The sequence below is a fragment of the Sylvia atricapilla genome, chromosome 14, assembly GCF_009819655.1.
Source record: "Sylvia atricapilla isolate bSylAtr1 chromosome 14, bSylAtr1.pri, whole genome shotgun sequence".
NCBI lineage: Eukaryota > Metazoa > Chordata > Aves > Passeriformes > Sylviidae > Sylvia > Sylvia atricapilla.
Window position 1 is genome coordinate 9,005,560 of NC_089153.1, and position 23,266 is coordinate 9,028,825.

At 45.4% G+C, this 23,266-nt stretch overlaps 2 protein-coding genes and 1 long non-coding RNA gene across 8 annotated transcripts in view; 2 read left to right on the forward strand and 1 right to left on the reverse strand.

Moving 5' to 3' along the window:
• The window catches only part of TCF7 (transcription factor 7), a 74,624-nt gene extending 65,326 nt beyond the window's left edge, over positions 1–9,298 (forward strand). For 4 of the 5 annotated variants that reach the window (XM_066329017.1, XM_066329018.1, XM_066329019.1 and 1 more), the window contains one exon: positions 5,267–5,483. In XM_066329017.1, coding sequence (XP_066185114.1) covers positions 5,267–5,346 — 80 coding nt within the window. In that variant the 3' untranslated portion in view covers positions 5,347–5,483. Of the gene's footprint in view, positions 1–1,352; positions 1,426–5,266 lie in introns of all 5 variants that reach the window. The other variant, XM_066329021.1, reaches the window with a different exon arrangement.
• Positions 9,299–10,635: 1,337 nt separating this feature from the next.
• On the reverse strand, positions 10,636–23,041 carry SKP1 (S-phase kinase associated protein 1). 2 transcript variants are annotated; one of them, XM_066329022.1, is made up of 6 exons: positions 22,905–23,041; positions 17,152–17,248; positions 14,823–14,896; positions 13,471–13,614; positions 12,665–12,805; positions 10,636–11,907 (listed from the first exon to the last, which is right to left on the reverse strand). In XM_066329022.1, the coding sequence occupies exons 2-6, from the start codon at positions 17,246–17,248 to the stop codon at positions 11,872–11,874; spliced, it is 492 nt and encodes a 163-aa protein (XP_066185119.1). In that variant the 5' UTR covers positions 22,905–23,041; the 3' UTR covers positions 10,636–11,871. The 2 variants fall into 2 exon arrangements, with proteins under 2 accessions (XP_066185119.1, XP_066185120.1); XM_066329023.1 differs by lacking the exon at positions 22,905–23,041 and adding an exon at positions 19,879–20,038.
• LOC136367429 (uncharacterized) lies at positions 20,806–22,513 on the forward strand. The gene is made up of 2 exons (XR_010744692.1): positions 20,806–20,939; positions 22,223–22,513. It is a non-coding gene; the product is annotated as an uncharacterized lncRNA (long non-coding RNA).
• Positions 23,042–23,266: the final 225 nt, after the last annotated feature.

A 23,266-nucleotide genomic window follows, 5' to 3' on the forward strand; every position in this document is an offset into this window, starting at 1 on the left:
GTAGACATATTGGATTTTGAATGTGGGTAGTGCATGAAAACCGAAAAGATAGGATTTTGGCAAGTGTATAACAACTTCATATAAACTATCACTAAACTTTATCTATTGAAAACATCCAAGGTGAATGTCCCCATCAGACCTACAGATACTATTAACTAAAGAAAACGCCTCTCAAATGCTTCCATATTGTGTGTGGCATGAAATGTAGTGGTAGGACTGAAGCTTATTCAGTGGGACTGCTCCAAGTTTGGTTGTCATTTCAAAATAATGTAGCATTGAAGCAAAATCATACTAAGCCCCACCTCCCTGTACCATCCTGCCAATTAGAAAAGGTCATTTCTACAGATTTCAGCTGGTCACAGACACATTCCCATCATCCCAGGCTATTCATCTGCTGATTTCTGAAGTATTTCTGCCCTATTATCTGTACCAATAAATATTCATTAAATCATTATCAAGAGATGTGTCCCAGTAATACCTTCAGTTTAATTAACACTGTTGATCTCATTCAGTTCCGAGTCTGATGAAAGGAATACAAAGCTTTTAGGCATTTATGTAGAGTGCACTGTATTTTTTTATATATCCATATATATGTCTTGTCTGTGTGATACAAAAATGATACTTTTGCCTGTTACAGATTGAAAAACAACTACTGATTGTACACAAGACATTGATGGTGGTTGAGAGAGAGAGGCTGAATCCAGCACAGAAATGTGCTGTTCCAGTCTCATTTACAACACCAGAGCAAAACATGATGTGCCTGAAAGCAAGCAGGGCTTCACCCTAATGAGTCCCGTAATTATACAGTAATCCAGCAGTGCTTTAGGAAAGGCCATGGAGAACAGCTTTTCCATTAAAACTGGAAGGGGTGTGATGGGGGGCAGAGTGGAATGCCTGGGCCTGGGTCTCCTTGGTGCTAACTCTGCTTTCAGCCTGCTTCTGCAACATTTCCTCCTCTTCTCCCCTGCGCAGCCCCAGCTCGCTGGGTAGGTCACTGCTGAAAGGCAGGTCAGGATGCGGATACAGGAGTCAGGCATCGATTCTGGGATTTGGCAGCTTCTCCAGACTTAAGAAATTCGAAGAGCTGTGAATTTCCCTGCAATTGCCCACGTCTCTCAAAGCTGTTTCCCAAACCACCCCTAGCTGCCGGCAGTGATCACTGATATTTGCCTAACGATCACTTTTTTCCAGGTGGTGCCGGCGCCATTCTGTAGCAGCAAATGATGGGATTGTAGTCTGTTAGTCGTGTGTTAAAGTGGCTAAAATGATGTTGCCTCTTTTCTTCCTCGTGCTCCTCCTCCTCTTTGTGCCTCTGCCTTGCCCACTCTCGCCGCGCATGCTTCTGTCTTCAGATCCTGCCTCTCCTAAGAAATGCAGAGCTCGCTTTGGCCTCAACCAACAAACGGACTGGTGCGGCCCGTGCAGGTGTGTATCGGCATCTCCTCGCTGCTCGGTGTTCCTGGGGCGTGGGTTCAGCTCCAGGTGTCCTTCTGCAGCCAGCCCAGCGCCGCCGGGGGCTGCTCCATCCAGGCAGGGATGGGCTGTGCTCTGGGCATCCCCAGGAGTTTCCTGAGCTGTAAGGGACTGTACTCTGGGGTTTTTATCCCTTCCGGGGCAGTGTTGGTTTAGTACTGTACATGTTCCTCAGCTGATAGATTTCCCTGGTCTTAAAAGCTTATTTCCAGGATGGAGACCTCTGATGCTGACGTGAGGTTTTTTTCCCACCATTAGTGGTCTCCAATCACATTTAGGGCCTAGGGCCAGCAGTGAGGATTTAATGGGTTTCTTTTTTGTATTTATACGGAGCTAACCATGTATTTCAAGATCTAGCTCTTCCTGAGCCTTAAATTTTGCAGTATCCACCATGGGAGGGGTGGGACAGCCTCAAACAGCAGAACAAAGCAGTGCTGTGCTCCTCAGGCTCCCAGAGATGGACTTGGCCAGGCAGTAGTAAAGTTTGCATCAAGCAAGTGCTGCTTGGCTCCGAGGGGCTGCAAAGGCTGCCAGGCAGAGAAAGCTCCCGGGAGATTCTGGGTCTGGGTGCTGGAGCACAGAGACACTCCAGCTTGGCCAGAGGTCTGCAATTTGCAGACAAATTTTAAACAAATGCATTGAGGAAAAAGGTGGAAGTAAAGTACTGCTTGATATGGTCACTTCAGCTTGAAGTGACTAAAATAATTCAGTCGACCCAAATCTGGCCCAGACCTTACTGCAGCCCAAGCTCCAGTCCCTGTGGCTGACCCCAGGTGAGCTCCCCTCAGTGTACCACAACAGCAGGGCTCCTTTACCTTTTATTCCCTGGGTAGTGTCATCAAGCACCATTTTTTAATTGATTAAGAATCCAGACAGAGGTCCCTTAGTGTCTCATTAATACCTGACTGTGCAGAGGGGCTGCTGGAGCGCCCCATGCCCCCTGTGCCACCAGGCTGAGTGCCCCCTTCTTCCGCCTTCCCTCTGCCTCCACTCCAGCTCTGAACTCAGCTTCTCCTCTGCACGGCTTCCCAATTAACTCAGGCTGCTGGAGTGCCCAGACACCTTGGCATGCTCTCCTTTTTTACCGTGTGTAACCCAGCCCTGGTCAGCCAGAGCTGCTCTGCAATTCCCCTACTAACACACTGCTGCCACTCGGGGGCTACTGTCCAACGTGCTCTGCTCAGCTGTGGAGAGCAGCTTCCCCAGAGGATTCCCACTCCACGGGAGAGGTTAACTGGTTAGGACTGGGTGTTCCTGCTCAAGAGCTTTCACACTCCTCCCCCATACCCAGGACAAACATTCCAGGGTGCTGTAGTTTCCAAACGGAGAGGGATAAGTTTCCTTAAAGAGAGCGGGATAAACCCCTTCAGCTGTGTAACACCCACCTCAGCATAACCCATGGACTGGGCCATTATCAGCAGTGTTACTTCAAATCCAGTGAATCAACGGGCACTTTCCTGTAATCCTAAACAGGTCATTGAAACTCTATCCTGCAGCTACTCCCAAGATGCCTGTGGGAAACACAGCTCCTCCTCAGGCTTTTCTCTGGGGAATTACATGGAAAATACCCTCGAGTTAAAATACTCAGTTCAGCTGAGCTGTCGTGCTTCCTATCACATTAATTGGGTCAGCACAGCTAACGATGGCACTGACAGCAGTAACAGCATTGCTCTTGTTCACATCAGTGCAAGTCATGTTTAATACTGGACTAGTTAATACACATTCTCACACGGTCTGGTTTTTCATTAGGAAGATCAAAGAAAGGTGTGTGCCCACGTCAGTGAATTCTCCATTCGATCCGTTTTCCTCAAATGAGACAGCCAGGCAAGGGGCTGGGTGGGAGATGTTCTTTCACCTGTTTCAGCTATAAAGGCTCCAGCCGAGGAATTGTCCCTTCAATACTATTAAGGTGACATCTTGAGAGCTCTTTTGTTTGAGGATCTGTACTGGGGTGCCCAAGGACCCAAGGCAGGTGACATGAGGGATCTGTCACATGGAGAGAATGAAAACCAGCTCAACAAAGAGCGAACACAAGATAGTGTAAGGGACTGACTCTGGACAACCAGGGGTAGTTAAAACAATCTGGATGTACAAGGTGAGACCTGGAACTCGGGATAAATACTGAACAGAATTGTCACAGGATGTGAAGGAATCATGGTCAAACCCAGCTACAGCAAGAATGATGTATGACTTATATTTTTGATACCCCCAAATCATAACATGCAAACAAGTGGAGAACCTGAGTGTTTCTTCCAGGAGGGATGAAGGGAGGCTGGTCCCTGCACCCTAAGACAGGTGCTGCTGCCTTAGGGACCTTCCCAGTCTCAGCAGATTTTATGCTAGAAGAGCAGGGCTGGGGGAGGAGAGCTGTCTCCAGTGTGTACTGTCCTGTAAAACCCCTTTGGGTCAGTAAAGCCATCCCCAGATGATGAACTCTGTCACACTCCACAGAATGGAAGCATGGAACTGAGTCTGAAGGACCATTGCAGGACCATTCATACCCTTCTGCCAAATCTTTCTCTGTAGTGTCTGCCCACATTGCATTTTGTAGCTATACTTCACTTCCCAAGGGAGAGGTCACATCCCAAGGGGAGGTCACAGCAAACATTTCCTCTCCAGGAACCACACGGGCTGAAGTGGGGTTGGTAGCTCTGTCAGGGCTGATTTTCTCTTAGCTCAGTGAGCAGTGATCTGCCCTCCAAGGAGCAGTAAATCCTCTGAAGGCCTCTGGACTGTTCCAGCTTTCAAATCAGGACCTCAGACATCCTCAGACCATCTCACTCCAGCCAGTCCCTGGCCATTTCCTTCCCTTTTCCTGAATGGTTGCTGAGCACATTTCTGCTCAGCGGTATCACTGAGTTGTCCTTGAAGGTGAGGATGAATGGGAAGTACACTCAGATGGAGAGAGAACTCAGAGCAGAAAAGAAGAGCTGAGAGCTAAGGCCAGGTTGGATGGTACTTGGAGCAACCTCTGGTCTAGTGGGAGATGTCCCTGCCCATGATAGAGGAGGTTGGAATGGGATGAACTTGAAGGTCCCTTCTGAGCCAAACCAGTCCATGGTGCTAAGTAGATGATACTACACACAAGCCTGGGAAAGTGCTGGGAAATGGGCTCTTGAAACCTTCATATCTTGGGATGAGAAAAGCCAAGACTGGTGTGAAGGGCAGTGTCCCAGCAGAGCACAGCCTGTGCCAAGCACGGTGTGACGTGCCCTGTGACACCTGAGACTGTCCCGTGGGCCCTGTGGGGGCTCTGCAGCAGGTGGGGAGGACACCCATGGGGGGAATGCTTTAGTCCTGAGCTCATGAGAACCAGGCACCCACACAGAATTTGAGCATTTGGGCTGATGGCTGGTGAGGAATGACCTCACATGTTGGTTTTTTTATTATTATTTTGACTTTTCTTTTTAATTGTTTGAGGTGTTGTATTGTTATTTATAATATTTTAAAATTTCGTTGATTTCCCTTTTTTATTATTATTTAATTTCATGGCTTTGATACTTATTTTTTGGAGGGGGAGTTTTGTTTTTTTTTTTTTCTTTTTTTGCTGTTTTCATTTTTTTTTAATACATGTTGATTTTTACTGCTGTTTCGTGCCCCCCTCCTCCTCCTCCTCCTCCTCCTCCTCCTCCTCCTCCTCCTCCTCCTCCTGTCCGCTGCGGCCGGGCCCGCTCCCGGCCCGCGGGCGCCGCCTGGCGGTGTCCCCGCAGCGCTGCAGCGCCGCCGCCATCCCGGCCCCGCGGGGACAACGGCGGATCCCGTTGCTCACTGAGCCCTCTCTCCGCTGTTCCAGGAGGAAAAAGAAGTGCATTCGGTACCTACAAGGAGAAGGACGCTGTGCCAGCCCAGTTTCTTCCGATGGAAGTGCTATAGACTCCCCTCCATCCCCACCGGACGCACTCCGATGCATCCCCTCCGCCTTCCCGTCAGAGCAGCTCGCAGCCCCCGCCGACCCCGCGCACCGCGACCAGCCCGACCCCTGCCCCGTGTCCGCGCACCTCCCGCCCGCCTCCGGCCCCTCCAGACTCGGCGCCCGGCGCTCCTCGGCGCCCGCCGCGCCCCCCGCCTACAGCCGCGCCTCCTCGGGGACATAGTCCCCCGCCAGCCGCTGGCCACCGCGGGCGCTCCGCTCGCCCGCCTGGTTCCGCTGCCCCTGGACGAGGACCAGAGCCCAGCCAAATCCCCGTCTCGCTGTAAAACACGCAAAGTTTGGCGACAGGATGACTTAAGTATGATAGAGAACTCACTCGGTTGGGGGTTTTTTTTTGGAGGGGAGAGGTGATAAAGATAGAAAAGCAATTTAAAAAAAAAAAAAAAAAAGGTTAAAAATAAGTACTTGCCAAAACTTAAAGTGCTGATGAGTAAACAAGCCTTTTGTCCCTGCCCTGTGATGCTTTTTTTGTTTGTTTGTTTGGGGGTTTGTTTTGGTTTCTTTTTTACTGCATTATCTCCAAGTGTGGCAGAGAGCAGAGCCACGTCCCCAGCTTGCTGCTGTAGGTGGTAGGCGCTGTCAGTCTCACCCCGGCTTCCAGTCCCTGCCCTCCGAGCTGCTTCCAAGTGTAATCACTCACAGATCTCTCATAGCCGTTACACCACGGAGCTGGAAAAGCTGGAATAAGAGCATTTTTTAAAAGCCCGTATGTCTGAAAAGGAAAGGTAGCAATGCCAGCGTTCTGATCTGACCGGGTAAAAGAGAAATTAAATATTTAAACCAACGAGGTGAATTTTTTAACTTCTTGTTTGAGAACAGGAGGATGTTGTTTGCAGGTAACAGGTCTCTGTGCAGACACGCCCCATTCCGGGGCTGTACAGCAGGGCAGAGGAAAAGGGAGCCCCAGCAAAGGAGCACGGACCGGCTGCTGGGCGGGCTGATGGTTGCTCAGGGCATCGGTCAGGTGGAGCGCCTGCCCTGCTGTTAGTTGTCCTCTGCAGATGGGGATGGTCAGCAATCCAGACAGACCGAACCGAACCTCGGCAGTCTGTTGGTTTTGCAGGCTCTGATGGAGGCCTGCACTCACAGCAGTGAGCAGGGAGGGTACATGGGGAGCCAGCAGCCCCGGCAGGCCGGCCCGCAGCCCGGGAACACAGCAGCCCGGGAACACAGCAGCCCGGGCTGGGGAGCAGGCTGGTCCCCTCTCTGAGCACAGGGGAAGGGAGGTGTGAGCTCCCTGTGCTCTGCGCTGTGGCAGCAGAGCAGCACTCACTGCCCTGCTCTGGGCTGCAGGAATCTGTCTGTACGTACCCTCGGCAAGATAAGAACCCTCTTTTTCATGACTCAGTGTAGAACTTTTTTAAAAAAACTTACTCTAGCTTTTTCTAAAAGATTCTCCCTCCACCCAATGACAATGCCAAACGTTAATGTATTCTCTCCAGCTTTAAAATGTTTACCAGTTTCCAGTATTGTATTTATATTTTTGAGTTTGATAAACAAAAAACACTGTGGATGGATTATGATCTCCATGAACCGATGTAAATCCCACATAATTCCAAGTTCTGGATTTACTTCAGGTTTACAGTCTTCTCTGAGATCACAATCTAGTCCAGTGCAGACCTTTTTTCCTGTTCAAAAGAAATATATTCCAGACTGCTGCAGAGAAAGATGACACCACACAAAGGTAGAGGGGGCACTATTTTTTTCGTACATAATAGATGGGTTTTGGAGTACTGAATACAAATTATGTAGTAATATTATTATAGAACTGCAGGAAATTTAAGATGACCTTTATAATGTACAAACTATTTTTATATTTTTTTCTTAATGCAAAAACACAAACCATAATTTTTTACATTGGATTAAACACAACTTTTTAACGAAGTTTATGCCTCAAAGATTTAAAATTAAAAAAAAAAAAAAAAAAAAAGCCAAACCTAACTAGTCTGTAGAGCAGCTTTGGGTTTAGTCCCTTTATTTAGTTTTGCTTATAGCAGTGTAGTAGATTTTTTATTTCTGATTTTAGTTTTAGAAGATCTAAACCTATTTCTTCATTCCTCTCCTGTGCAAATGTAACTTCAGAAGCACTGACAGAAAGCTATGTGCACAAACCTGACAAGTTTGCAAAGAGTCATTTTGAAGTTTGAATCGTTTTAACCCTTGGAAAAGTAGCATTACCTGATCCAGTGCCAACTGTACACTTGTGTACTGGCTGCACTCAGAGGGTTAATTACACAGCACTAGATCAATATGCAATCTGCTCTTTTTAAATTATTTTAGCAAGCTTAGCCAACAGCATGTTCCAGTGCTGAACAGAGGAACTCAGTAGACTTGCCAGACCTGGGATGGTCTCTTTAATAATTGGATTTTCAAACAAACAAAAAAAACCAGCTTTAAAAAATGACTGTGTCTCAGCTCACCATTTGGCACTCTGAGACCCTCTGCTGTAAGGTGCTGCAAAAGTGTCACCTACTGGAAACACCACAGATGACAGACCAGCCACCACAGCCTGGTGTAATGCTGGTGTAACTCAACACCCAACTGGTATTGCATGGCTGGATGACAGATGTAACTCGGCAGCAAAGCAAAGGCAGGTAGAAAGAAAAAGCAGATGTGTCTAAACACCAGAGGAAATTTCAGGGAAAGTCCTGATCAGTATTAAACTGGCCGAGGCACCCCACCAGCCCTCATTCATTTCACACCCTGGGACTTTTCACCCACTTATTTCAAGGCTTCTCTGGCCCCTCCATGGTGTTGTGAGTCCCTGCCTCGACCAGCAGAAGGCTCATCTGCATTACAGCCTCCTCTCACCATTGGTATTTCAACTGATTCCTGCAAAAGCTCCTTAGTGACACCCAACACCCCCTCTGCAGGAGCCCTTCCCTGTGCCCTCGGGGCACGGAAGCATTTTCAGAGCCCCAGAGCTGGAGCAGTGACAGCCACAGCGTTGTTCTGCCTGTGCTCTATATACAGGGTGCTGGCCAGACCTGACCCCGTGCTTCCAGCTACTGCAGAATTAACTCAGAATATCCATATTACACTCAGTTTATACTGGAGTCACTGAAAACAAATCATTATTCCAAAACACAGAAAAGATACCTTTAGGCTGCCCCTTTCCAAGACAAAACAGCATGACTGACTTGTGGTAACCAATGCCAAAACAAGTTATTCTTATTAATACCAAAAAAAAGTGTCTTTAGAACTGCCATATGACATGTTGCTATTATGTGTTAATACTCTTTTTTAATAGAAGGAAGACTTTGCCCTGAAGTTTTTATCTCAGTAAGATTTTTTTTTCCTAGTTATTTTACAGCAGTTTTAACTCTTCCTGAAATATATATTTGAATTCCTGGAATCAGTCTGAATGTAGAAATCATGGAAGTACCACTTCGTTAAAACAAGTAAAACCACAGTATGTATGTAGCAGGGATAAATGTTTTGCAGCTGTACCTTCATTTGTCCAATGACTATCCATCATTTGTTGTAATTTTTTTACTTCACCAAGTTTGTATTTTTTGGCTTTTATGTTCAAAGTATGTTTATAGCTTTATAAATAAAGTAATTGCCAGACTGGCTGTTTAAAAGAGGCCACTGGAAATTATAATGCTATCAAACTCTCAAGTAACTATTTCTTAGCATTCATTGCTTTTGTTTTTTCCCTTCAGCGTATGTTTGAATAGTTTCTAGAATAACTGCCAATAACAATTCAATGGGTAAGACTGAAATAGTAAGCCAAGGGTACAAAGAAAATACTTTTTTTTTTTTACAATTCCTACTGACACCCAGCCTTCCCCACCCTCTCCCACACTTCATCCCTTTATCTAAGAGAAGCCTGATCCCTGATTATGCACTAACTTAAAAAAAAAAAAAAAAAAAAAAGGAAGCACCATACAACTTAAACAGCAACAGAAAGTTTAACAAAGTGGGAAATCAGTCTCTCCTGCTTTCTGGAATCTCAGAGTACACAGCCAGTGTACTGCTGTTACAGCAGCAAGGAGAAGGTTCAGCTGCAGCATGGAACACAGGCACCAGCCACGTGACAGCCCAAACTCTCAGCACCTCCCCTGTGTCCTTCCCTACAGCTGAGCACTAGTATTAAAAAAGTCTCTTCCTGCTGACATTCCTGCCAGGCAGCTACAGAATTTGAATCTGGCTGAAGTCTGAGTCAGTACTAGAGGGGAATTTCAATTAGAGAAAGTAAGTTGTATGCAATCCTAACTGCCAGTCTGCCAAAGCTGCACAATGCCTTGAGCACACAGACCTGCCCTCCCCTACACGTCCCTCCACAGGTGCCTCAGTGCCAACAGCCAAGTGTCACAACTCTGCTTCAGCAGAGGCTCAACCATTGCACATTCATCCAGCACAGCCCAGGTTCTGGGCCAGCTGCTCTCACAATTACCAAGTTTTATCCCAGGGGTGGTTATGCAGGCACAGCACAGCTGGAGCAATGAGGAAGATAAACTGTGGTTTTGTCTCTCCCTCACCCTACAGCAGCACAAGGCATCTTGCAAGGTGGTAGCTGCTGACAGATACTGACCCTGGGCTCGTGACCAGCACCCAAAGGAATTTACACAGGCTGCTGCCACCAAACACAATTACAGCAGGCTTCTCTATTAGCCACAGCACTCTGAGGGGGAACAAGTGTACTCTGGAACACTGCACACACAGATGGATTTATTTCTTGGAAGAATCCAATGTAAGCTGAATATTAACTACAAACATAGGCATAGAAATTACATCAGATTTTCCTCTAGAAGCACTTTTAAACTGAGGTGCATTGTTTGCAATAAAGGCTGCTGGAAATGCTTCAGCATGTCCAAGTGTAGCAGTGGAGTATTTTATGCCCACTGACAATGTCTAACACACCCAATATAACGCACAGCAGCATAAAGGCAGGCCCCACAAACTCCTGAGCAACCAGATGTCAGGAGCAGTTGTATCCAAAGCATGGGTTTGAGTGCTGCTTTAGAGCAAATTCTGAATGCTTTCAAAATGGCTACATCCACAATTTCAGTAATCTTAGTAAGCCATCAAAAAAATCTTTCTGGGTATTTAACCATCACCCAACTTCATTTCAAAGCTGCCCACTGTGTCAAACTAGTACCCTGCATTAGTCATTTAAAAAACCCCTTTACATCTGTTATTTCAATTAACCACTGCCTCAGTGCTATTATTTCTACACTCAGTAATAAGTGACAGTAAAATTGTCTAGTTCCAAATAACTAGAACCATTTGCAAACAAAAGTTTAAAAGCCCTTTATTAATTCAGAAGTGAAACACCAATATTTCAAGTGAGATAAGTATGTTTATTAAGGTTCATTCTACTCTAAGGTTTATACAGAGAATGGAATGCAATACAAGCTAAGAGCACACCTCAAAGATCTACCACACAACCATCCCCTACTCCCTATAAGGGAACTGTAAAAAAAAAAAAAAAAATCAGAAAACCAGTTACTGTTTAACTAGTTGCAAGTGGCTTTGTCCAAAGAAGTTAAGCTCGATATTGCATTAGCTTTGTATGCAATAATTAAGTCCCTACATGCTGAAGTATACAGAGGCATGAGATTTCCTGTGGACACATGAAACCATGTTTCCAAGAGCTACATCACAAGGGTCTTTAAAACTGCCTAAAAACCAGCCACTAATGGCATGCACAGGTCAATAATATTAACTTTGGTAATGTCAGTCATTTTTGGTCAAATCTGGATTCCATTTTAAACAGTAACATGTATAAAAACACACCCATCCTGTGCATAAAGCAACACACTTTATTTGCTATCACCTAGAGGCAGGTCTTCAAGACATGGCTGAAGTATTCAAATTTGACTCTTAGGAGCTTGTTTAGTACTAAATCACATTTTCACTAGTCTATAAGGCAAGACTAAAAGGACAAGAAAGTGGTCAAATATTTAATTTTTCTTTTAAATGCAGGACAAGAACCATCTTGAAAATTATATAGCTTTAAGTAACACTAAGCTTTTTCCACAATGTTTTTTGTAAGAAATCCAGTAACTTTTTTTTATATTCTCTAGTTCCCCAAAACACATCCTGGTCTGTTTTTCTTTCTGAAGTTATCAATACCCTGTAAATACATGTGTTTTGCTCTTCTTGAGGAAGAAGTCATAGATGTTTTTATTTACAATAGAGTCAATCCTTTGCACTACAACTGGACTTCAACAGTTTAAAAGCGTAATGAAAATGATAACCTTAAGTGCTACTTCCCATACAGAATCCACACTTACTTCAGTTTTATTCATTGCAAAGTAAAAAGACACCCAATTACACTAGTAAAAACTCAGAGATTTAGATCTGTACTCAAAAAAACACTACACATGCAAAGGGAACAACATCCTGCTAACACAACTTCATTTGCTGCTGCATTTGTCTAATATTAACAATTATGAACAGGGCAGTGCAACTAGTATTTGGAACAATCCTTACAGTGTAAGAGTGTCAGGCACAATTCTTCATTTCTCTTCACACCACTGGTTCTCTTTACGTACCTGGAAGAGCAGTTTAACTGTTAGTATGTTGCAGTGAAATTCTAAGCCTTGGCTGTAAATACCCATAAGCATTCAGGATTATTTACTGCAGGGACACAAACTTGGAGCAGCTTTAATTTTTCACACAGATTTTGCAATTATAAAGTCTGTCTGCCAAAATGGCCTATTTATCAATGTAAGCCAGGTCTTTCATGCCTAGGTTTAACCAAACCTGAAATTTTCCAACCAAGTAAAGCAAACAGACTATCTTAAAGTCTGTTTGTTTCATGACATAGCATTGAAAAATACCCAAATCTACAACTCATTTTCTTGTATTGAAACTAGACATCTTGTTCTGCTTTTTCCCAACTCTGCCATTTTGCAGTTGGTTTGCTGGTCAAGTTTTAAGATCAATGAGTTTGTTACTTAAGAGAACCCAAACTGAACCTCTCCAGTCACATGCAGCAATGCATCTTCAGCATTCCTACTACAGCCCCAAACCAGCAAACTAAGACTGCCACAAACAATCCTACATGCTTTCCTATTAGGCATTGGAGCTAGAAAAATCAGTACACTTTGTTTTGACCTTTTCACATAATGGGCTGCAAGCATGGTAGACATCAAAACGTCTTCTGCTAGTAGCACCCCAACTATGAGGGGCTGATGCATTAGTTTACATTTACTGCTAACAAGTCTGTTTCATCACAAATTGAGTTATGAAGCTGAGTAATTCAGCAAAAACAGCCACCTAAATTATAATTAAACCCAGATTAAGTACCTGTGCTTCTTCCTCTTCAGTGAAGTCATTCTTAATATTGAATGTCTTGCGAATTTCTTCTGGAGTTTTGCCCTTGATCATGTTTGCCACTGTCTTGCATGTGACATCCAGCAAACCTTTGATGTCCAAGTAATTTGCAGCCTGTAAAAGTTTTCAGATTTAAAGCCCCCATATCAATATTCTGCCTCTGTAGATGCCCTACTGAAGTTAAGTTCGCACTGAAATTTTAGAATACTGCATGCAAACAGATCGTCTCCACTTTGAGAAGCTTCTAGCTAGACTCTTCAAGGGACAGTACCCAAAACTTGCTTGCCAAACAGAAGGTAGTAATTTGTACCATGAAAAACACTCCTCCTGCTCTGCCTTTTAAAAACAGCTTTCAGAGGTCTGCAAGCATCCAAAATCTTCAGTCTTGCAGAACTGTTAACTAGCCAAGGCAGGTTATGTTAGCTCACATACAAAGTACAAATTTAACAGTTAGAGTTTCATTTTTATGCAGATCTCCAGAACTCTGTAACTAGTAATAAACCCTCAACTTGGACTTGAGAGCCACAAGAATAAAAACCAGTGCTATTTGGAAAAGTATATTGATTGATGAGTGTGTATAGATCAATGGCAGCATTAGGCTAACAAGCATTCCAACATTCTCAGTAATTTCAGCCAATATTTACCAGAACCACCTGCCGTCCCCACATGCCCCCATTCAAAGAGAAAGTAACTCAAGAAGCAGAAAGACTTTCTTTCTCAAGTGCATAGCAGAGCTTCACTTCACAGGCACAGCCTTTGCACTTCTTGAGGACACTCACCAGGATAAGTTCAAAAAGTGTTCCTTGGTCTACTTTCAGAAACTCTTGATCCCACACAGGGATGTCATCTGTTCTCTTTTCTTTGTTCTCATCATCCTCAGGAGGAGGTGGATCATCCTTGTGATGGGTGCACCACTGAATCACCTAATTATGGTTTTGATAAAAGAAGTTTTATCCAAGTGATTCTCCCATTAAACTATAACTATAACTTAATTTCATATTGGAAGAAATGTACCTTTACCTCTAGACTAATACTAAAATCCTGTATGAACATTCTCAAATCCCAGTCTTTTCATTTTAGAATAACTGATCCCCAATCCCAGAAAACAACAGCTGTCAGAAATCCCAACTGTGTTAGTAGCATGTTAATTACTTAATCTAAATACCAGCTGCTGGTGCTATAAAGTTATTAGTCTCTGTGCTAACATACACAGGCTGTACAGAGAAAACCTAAACCTCGTTTTGCTGTATTTAATCTGTTTGCAGAAACATACTTTGTATTAAGCAGACAACTACACAGGGGAAGAGGGCAGAGTGGTAATAGCTACCAGCAGGTCATGTTCACCCCCGTACAAAGTTCAGCCAGCAAGTTTGCCTTTACTCTTGGTTTGGGGTTTGTTTTGGTTTTTTTTTAGTTTGGGAACATGCAATCTCATGATCCAGACAAATAAAAGGAGCCAGGATCCTTTTTTTGCAAACAAAATTCTGTTCCATTTCATCAACCCGAAGAGATTTCACAAGTTTAAGTTGTTTATCTGTCTATTCACTAGGAAACAATTCCTAATCATATATTTACCCCAAAACAGACCCAACAGTTTGGTGCTTACTTTGGCACTACTCTATTTGAAAGAATAAAGAATCGTTGACACCACACGACTACACTTTTCTCCCTTGACCCAATGACCATGGTCTGTTAATGAGTTTAATTAATACCACAAGCGCACACAGTGTCCCTTCAGCACTGTGACTGCCACCCAGACCCAGTGACTGCCACTGCCAGTCACTCTCACCACTGCCTGTCCCTTAATTCTTTCTCCAAACATTTGCATCTCATGAACAGCCACCTCAGTTCACAGAACCCAATTAAAATTAGTGCTTTAACACTGACTGCCAGTGTGCCCAGATGCCCAGCACCACTTCCTTAGGAAGCCTGTCTGGCCCCCAGCTGCTGTTCCAGGTCACTCCTGTACATACCCTGCCATTACCTGCCAGCCTCAGCCCATATGCATCTTGATTTGGTGAAGTTTATAGCACATGGCATACTTTTTAACTAACAGTTCATAATACTCAACTCCAAGATGAATTTGACATTTCTTTAGTGTCACACAGCACAACCACTTTCATCATCTTACCTTTTTTAAGATGGCTGCATTTACATTTGGAAGAGGGACTGGGTCATCATCACCTTCATCATCCATTCCCAAATCTAAAAATGGAAAGATGACTGAGCAATTGGCAGACAAAACCATTTATGGAACTGGGATGCTTCGTCAATTCTTCACTATTTTGACAACACTGAGGCTGAATGATTGGTAGCCACGGACCCCTAAACTGTGAAGTCAGGAGCTTTTTGTAAGGCTTTGTGGAGCTATGGCTGCATTATACATCCTAGGTTGTACCAAGGTGAGGTTAAGTGGTTGATAAGGATGCCTCATCAAATGAGAGCCATCTACAAACCATCAGTTAAGCAGACACTTCCTAACTCAGTGCTCTGAATCTGAATTCAGATGCTCAACAATCTGACAAACATTTGTGTATTTTTACCACTTACACAATTTCAAACCCACAAGTTCTCACTGAGGGCTCCCATTCCATTTATGATTAAGTAAGAATTCAAATCTACTGTGGTAAATAGACACAGTGTCTTGTCCTCTGCATTAGGAGGAAATGCTGTTGCCACAGAAGTGCTGCTCTCAGGCTCTGAATCACTTGTACTGATCCTGTACCAGCTGAAGAAATTAATATGGCAAGACAGCAGCCCAAATCCTTCCATCAAAAAATGCATTTATAAAGCAAGCTTCCAACACTCCTTGTTTTAACAGCCTGTCAGCATGCTCCAAAGGGATTTGGATTTGTCCCCTTGACATGATCAAGGAATCAATGTAAAAATTTGGAGAAAAATATAACTAAAGTTTCAACTTGATACATAGAACAAATACCACATTAGCCATCTTTGATTAGAGAATGTGCTTTTTTTATTACCCAAATGCTAACAGTTGGATGACGCCCTAGCTGTCAAAGACATCTTGTAATTAGTTATGTAATTGAGTAAAGATGCAGACCTTCACTCATTACATGCAGAGATGAGCCAATTCTACATCACCAGGGAACCTATTTTTCAAGAACATATGACCATCATCACTCCTCAAATTTGTACATGACAAAAATCACGTATGTCTGTATTTAGACAAGTCCGCTACTGTTATCAGTGGGATGCTAATTAACAGCACTTTTTTGTTTGAAATGACTCCACAGATTCAGAACTGAAACACTGCCATTAAAAGATACTGAAATAATTCAAGCAATATCTGAGTTAAGTCAACTCTGCTTGACTTGTCACCATCACTTCTGAACCAGCAATTTCATCAGAAAATTGGTATTTCATTGGTGGCCCTGTGATGCTCAGGACAACCCAAACTTTCAGCTCCTCCCCTGTCAGCTGCAGCATCCAACACACAGAACATTAACTGATGCTCAGCCACCTGCACTGAAAATGCATTTCACCTGTACTAGCAGACTAGTTCTCTCCCAGGCTAGACAGATGCAAGTTTATGGTGCCCAGCTTACACACTTCCCATGAATAACTTCCCTCTCTCTCCAGCTGAGTGTCACTAAACACCAGCAGTGACACAGCTCCTGCAGGAGAAAACAGAATTGTGCACCCTAATGAATTCCATTTCCTGTTTGTGTTGCCAGCCATGTTCAACAGAATCTTATTAACAGAGCAGAAATGTTCAATGCCTGATGTAATTCAACCTTATTTTTACTATTCTTATAAGGTGTCACAACAAAACACAGATTTACACGCAAGAGCATAATATTAACTACATGTTAACAGAAATAATTGCTTTTAAGTTAATTCATGAATACATCCAAAAACCAAAAAAAACCACCAGTAAACAATGAGGATTTGCACTAGAGGGATTAGACAGTTTGCTCTGTATCCCAGCCATCTGGCAGATTTCCCCTCCCCCGCCACGAGTTCTTTTGTTTCAAATTTATGTCAGCAGGAGATCAGACCTAAGTATTTATCCCAAATAATTTAACAGCATTCACAAGCTCACAACACAGGTTTAACTTCAGCTCTTTATTGCATTGATTTGTTATCTCCCACTCCATATAAGTGATATTTACATTCAAAGACTGGTTTGTGTGATTAAATAAACTGAAGTTTTAAATATTATTAATGTTCTGTTTGCTTAACTCTCACAAAACTGAAGTAGATTGTAGGCAAGGCAGTGGGCTGCTTGGATTTGACTGACATCCCTACAATTACTCTTAACCAGGGCTTTTTACAAGAGCACAGCCACACTAAACAGTTTCAGCTACAACAGCAGGAGTTCCAGCTGTTCAGGCAGGAGGCAGCAAGCTGCTCCACAGACCTGGGAATCCTTTTTCAGCACAGCACCAGCTTGTCTCAACTCCTGTCCAAGAGGCTTCCTCAGGGTCTCACACTCTTACCTTCCAGCATAGTTTTTATAGTCACAGACTGTTTTGCAATTTCCACGTCAACTTCGAAGATTTCTCCATCTGAACTCTGCAGTTTAATTGAAGGCATCTGCAAGAGAAGGACAGTTATTTCCACACAATATTCAGCAGATGTTACAAATTCAGCTGACTTAAAGATGTGCATCACCTTTACTGCTGAAATTTTTTCTTCCCAACAGCAGATAGTCCAATGCCACTTAAGGTGCACTCAGTGGAAATTTATTCACTCCTTGAATCAACAGCCCTCAACTTATTAATTTTCATGCTTAAGAGACAAGGATTGACTGAAGTCTAACAATTTATAAGCTATTTTTTTCTGAATTTGAAAGCATAAAATACACAGATTAGTCAATAGTGCCTTTTTTTCCAGTACAACACTAGAGCTATCTTTCTCTTGAAAAAAAATCTCAACACTTCCAAAACACAGATTGCCTTCAAATCCAAATTGCTACTCGCTTTGACTGCTCAAACAATATCACATCTCAAAAGCAATTTTCAAATGATAGCCTCTGAAACAGAACATAACATTGAGGTTGGAAGGAATTCCCCTAGACAGAATCTAGTCCAGCCTCTCCTGCTTCAAACAGAGTTAAACAGACCAGGTTACTCAGAATCAAAGGCTTCCCTCCAGAAAAGTGTTTGGTTTTCTGAAGAGATTAATAAACTCCTATAAGGAAGGCCTTCAAAGCAGGAAGCAAGATCAGTACTTTGTTAGCATCTGATACAACCGTGCATTTTAACCAAGTTCCTCAAACAAACTATAGCAAGACCTACAATAAAGAGGCAACAGCCTTGAAAGATGTCATTAGCAGAAACAGAATCGAATTTTACAATAAAAAAAAGCATCATTCCAGATAAGTAACAGCTCAAACCCAGAGGTAAAGCACATGACACAGCAGCAAGGAGATTACAACTTCTGTCTGAAACAACACATGCAGACTGTGGGGGATATCACTGCACTTGAGCCAACCAAAAGCCACTATAAACACAACAGTCCAGCCACAAATATTATAAGTTTGTTCTCAACCAGCTAGTAGGATGTGTTGTAAGTTCTTTCACCACTCAAAATATTTGTTGGGAGCAAACCATTGCAACAGTTCCCTTATTTTTTGGTCCTCGAGCTACCTGCTTCAAGATCACTGAAGCGTGTGTTTGCACAGCCTGCAACTACTGTGAACCGGTGGGAACAAAGAATTTCAATTGCAATTAAGTTTCAAAGGTTCTTCCCCCATCAAACTTACAAGCTTCACACACCGGTTCCTCACAGTAGTACTTGAGCTATCAACAGTTAACTAACTGGATCACTTGCAGCAAACTTGCATTAGCTCTTTCTAGAAGCTCATCAGTGCAGTGTGGCTGAGCCTGACTGTGCAAACCCAGGCCAAGGGAGGCTCGGCCAACACGTGTTATTAAGCAGCTCACACCAGCCCCGAGCCCTCATTGCTTTAATTTCCATTTGGCAGGGAGCAGCCAGTTAATGTTTACACAGCAATGTAACCCTATATGACAGTGCTACTTCTAATTAAGATGGGTGTTCTGGAGGAACACAGTCACGATTGTTCCAAAGGTACAAGTGTGTGTATGTATATATATAGATACACACAGAGAGATGCACGAAACCAAAATCCGGATTAAAGCACAGTTCTGTGTTAGCAATTTGAATGATGTTCTGGGGAAAGTGCTGAAGGCATTTTAAATTTAATGCATCTGTTCTTGCAGTGACTGCCTGGGAGCACTCCAGAACAAACTCAGCTCCATCACCAGCCTCCCTGTGCCAGGGCTTACATAATGCTGCACAGCAGAGCCGGCCAGGAAGGGATGCTGCCTTAGCCAGGGGAGCTCCTGCAAGGATATTTCCCCCTACCACCCAAAGCCGCTTCTAACGAGACCTTTAGTTATTGATGAGAGTAAAACAGGCAGAATGAAGTTTAACTACAGCCTTATCATTGACAACACATCAGAATTTCATCCAAATTTCTTTTTATTTTTATACCACAAAACTCAGCGTCCTAGAAAACCGGGGGGAGAAGGAAAAAAAAAAAAAAAAAGTAATTTTTAGCAAGCTGCAGTACAGCTCTGGCAGGTGACAGTCCCTGGGCAGCAGCACCACTGGGTGACTAAGCAAACCAGTTCTATAAGCTTTATTCGACAACAACACAACAGGCTGGGAACCGAGCAGAAACCAAACCTGAATTACAGAGGTAATTTACATGTCTAAGCCTTAAACGCCGAGCTCAGCCACCTACAGCTGCGCCTCCCAGCGCCATTTCGGAGGGATGCCCGCCGCTTCTCCCCGGCCTCCCGCGTCAGCGCCGGTAACCAGGAGCCAGGTAACGAACCGGCACCTGAGGCGCGGCCTGTCCGGGACACGGGGGGGCACGGGGGCCGGGAGGGGCAGGCACAGCCGCCCGGGAGCCGCGGGGAGGGCAGGCCCGGTCTGCTCGGAGGCTTCGCTCACCGCCCCCGCGGGCAGCGTTCCCACACCGCCCCTGCGAGGGTTCGTTCCCGCACGGCCCGGGAGGGCTCGGCCCCAACGAACCCCGGGAGCTCCATCGCTGCACGGCCCAGGAGCGCTCGCTCGCCGCCCGCCCCGGCCCCCGCGGTCACCCCACGGCCTCCGGACGTTCGGGCCGCGGCAGGCCGGGCCCGCCGCCCCCACACAGCTCCTACTACTGCCCCCGCCCCCCGCTCGGGCCTCACCGTCAGGCGGCGGCGGCTCCGCGAACGGACCGTGAGGAGGCGGCGGCGGCGCTCGGGCCCGACTGCGGCGGCGCTCTTATAGCGAGCGGGGGCGGGGGAAGGACCCGCCTCTCGCCGCCTCGCAGCGCCCGGGCTGCCCGCCGCGAACGCCTGAGCGGAACGGCGCGCCGCGGCTCCCAGCCCGTGACGACCGGCACTCGCGCCGCCTTCCGCCGGCTGCGCGGGGGGAGCGGAGCCGAAGCGAGTTTGAGGGGAAGGCGCCGCCGCGGGAGGGTTTTTCAGGCAGCGACGGAGCCGCGCCAGGAGCCGCACAATAGACGGAGGGCAGGGCCCCGCCCCGCGGCCTGAGGCGCCGCCGCGGGCCCGGCCCGGCCGCGGTGAGGGCGGAACGGCGCTGAGGGATGCCGGCCGCCCCCTGAGGGCAGCGCGGGCTCCCGTGACGGCGGAGGGCGCCGCTGTCCCGGGGCTGGCTCGGTGCCCTCCGGCGGGCCAGGCTGGCAGGTCGTGTGGTGAAATCGGTCGTTCAGAGTAACGCGGCCTTGCCCCAGAACGCCCACGGTGCGGCTTTTCCTTCACGGGGAGAAAGGCCGAGGCCCGGGGTTAAGTGGGGTAATTCTGCGAGTATCTGTGGAGGCTTCCCGCAGGTAAACACGGTGAAACCCCATCGTCAGCGGTTGCTCCAGCGGTAGAAGACATTTTAGCCGAAAAGCAACATTGAACAACCAGCTACTTTAAAATTGTTCTAACATCAGATACCCTTCCTCAAGTGGAAATACGTGCAAGACCTTTCGTGGAGCCAGAAGTTGACTTAGCTCTGAGTGATGCTCACAGAACATTTGCTCTAGATGCCACCAGGATTTTCAGGCAGCTCTAGCTCAGCCCTTTAAAGCGCCTCCAGACACAGCTCTGCGAGGAGCCGCCAGAATGAGAGCAGAGCTTCAGAGAACCAGCCCAGGCCTGTGTGTCCACAGAGCCCACCTGAGCACTGCGCCCAGCACCGGCGACGGCTGAAAGGTCACCAGTAGGAAGTGACAGGTTCTGGGTTTTCAGGGGGAAGAGAGGTACATTGAAAGGTTTTGCTTTGTGAGGAAGGGCAGGGTATCACCCCTCACATTCTGTGAAGTGTCCAGGACACTGTGTTGTGCTGGCACAGCACACGCTCCACGCTCTGCTGCTGAGCCTGGTTTTGTGTCAGCTCTCCTTGGCTAAATAGCTTTCAAGTAGGCAAGATATTTACACAGTGACAATGCAGGATTCTGACAATTTGCTTTATTTCCAATCCTAAACAAGAACCAAAAAACGTTTTGGTTTTAAGAACCAAAAAACGTTTTCACATCACTCCGATGCAGACACAGCCAGGGTACCTGCAACAGTACCACACTGAAGAGAACCCATCATTTATAGCCTCAGGCAGCACCAGGGGAGGTCCATGCTGGACATCAGCAAGGATTTCTTCCCTGAAAGGGTTGCCAAGCATTGGCAAGTCACCATCCATGGAGGTGTTCAAGAAACAACTGAATGTAGCACTGAGCGCTCTGCTCTGGTTGACAAGGTGCTGATCAGTTGTGGATTGGACTTCGTGATCTTGGAGATGTTTTCCAACCTTAATGATTCTGTGATAAATCACAGGTTTCCCTTCCTTTGGGGTCCCAGAAAGTCGCAGGCTGTGTGCCCCACATATTAGGGAACACATGCCAGTCAGACCCAGTGGAAAATATCATCTAACATGAAGAATTTTCCCAGGATTCAGAATTTTTTAGCTGAGAATCTTGTTCTGCTCAGTTCAGTAGAAGCCAATGAAGCGTCAAGTATTCCTTAGTCCCTTCCTTCCATCTGAGAGTAGACATACAATCATAGAATGTTAGGGGTTGGAAGACACCCTAAAGCTGATGTGGTCCCACCTACCCTGCCATGGGCAGGGACACCTTCCATTAGATCAGTTTGCTCAGGACCCTGTCCAACCTGGCCTTGGGCACTTCCAGGGGTGGGGCAGCCACAGGTTCTCTGGCAACCTGTGCCAGTATCTATCTCACATAACAAGTGAGACTACAATTAGAAAAGTATTTAATATTAAATACCTTGTTGGCTGGGGCTGATTCTCTGGAGAGATGGAAGGCTCAAATGGATTCTCAGCTAGGAAGGACCTCCTAGAGCTCAGCTGATAGCCAGGCTGTTCTACACCAGAGCATATCACTTAGAAAAGGCTTTTCTATAAATTCTAAAGAACTGTTGGAGGTGACTACCTCACTTGGGAAGTTTGTTTCATGGGCTTTAGGATGCTGAGCAGCTTGTTAGTCAGAGCAGACTTAAATACAACTCTGAGCAACCTGATCTGACTTTGCAGGTGGATCCAGGTCACCTCTGTGGTTCCTTCCAGCCTGGATTACTGTGTGCTTCTGTAACGTGTGCTCCCCTGAACTCTTCCTGACAGCCAGAGGGGCCAGGTGATGGCTTGGCAGCAGACTTGGACACTAACAGAAGTTCCTCAGAGATCCTGGCATATAAGCTCTTTGTTCACCATTGAATGGGACCTAATTTTCATTTTTAATTTATATTTATCTCTCTGTATATAGAGAGTGTGAAGCCTCCAAACTACATCTAATGTGACTTTTTGATTGTACCAGCATCACATTTACCTGTTTCTTCCTCAGTCACTCCATCTCATACTCCAGTGCTGAGAACCACATTCAGTGCACTAAAAAACATGGCCTTTATTTTCCTTAAATTATTTTTTTAAATTTATATTAAAACTCCTTTGATTAGAGAATCAGGCAATAACAGAAGGTGGCCAAAGGAAAGCATTTGTACAAAAGCTAAATTCTGTTTCCCAGTGTTGCCGAAGACCGAGGTTTCTGATTTGGCTCGTGACCAGCAAGCACAAGCTCACAGACTGCAAATCAGGCTCAGCAAAGGGGGGATGGGGTTTGCTCTCAACACAAGGAAAATCTAGTGGAATCTAGGAACAGGCAGAAAGTTAAATTCCATGCTAAATTATAGTTGTGGATAAATTTAATTCAAAATTATACCTTTGATGAACTTTATACTTGGTACAGTTCTCTACAGCTTTCCAAAGGAGAAAATTCCATCTTCAGTGAACTTTGAATTCTACTAATTTATTGAATTAGAAGTCTGGGAAAGTTAAAACAGCAAAAACACCCCACACCCCAAAAAGAGGCAGATGGCTGTCACAGATAGGCTGTAATCACAGGGCAGCACCTCCCCCTGTGCCCCACATATCGCACAATGAACCTCCCCAGCCGCTCCAGATGCCTCCTGTTATCTGCTGTGAGAAGGCTGCAGCGATAGCCCAAGTCCTGTGAGTCAGTCAGTACTAATGGCACAAACCCCTGTCCCTGGCTAACGCTGCAAGGCAAAGAACAAGATTGCT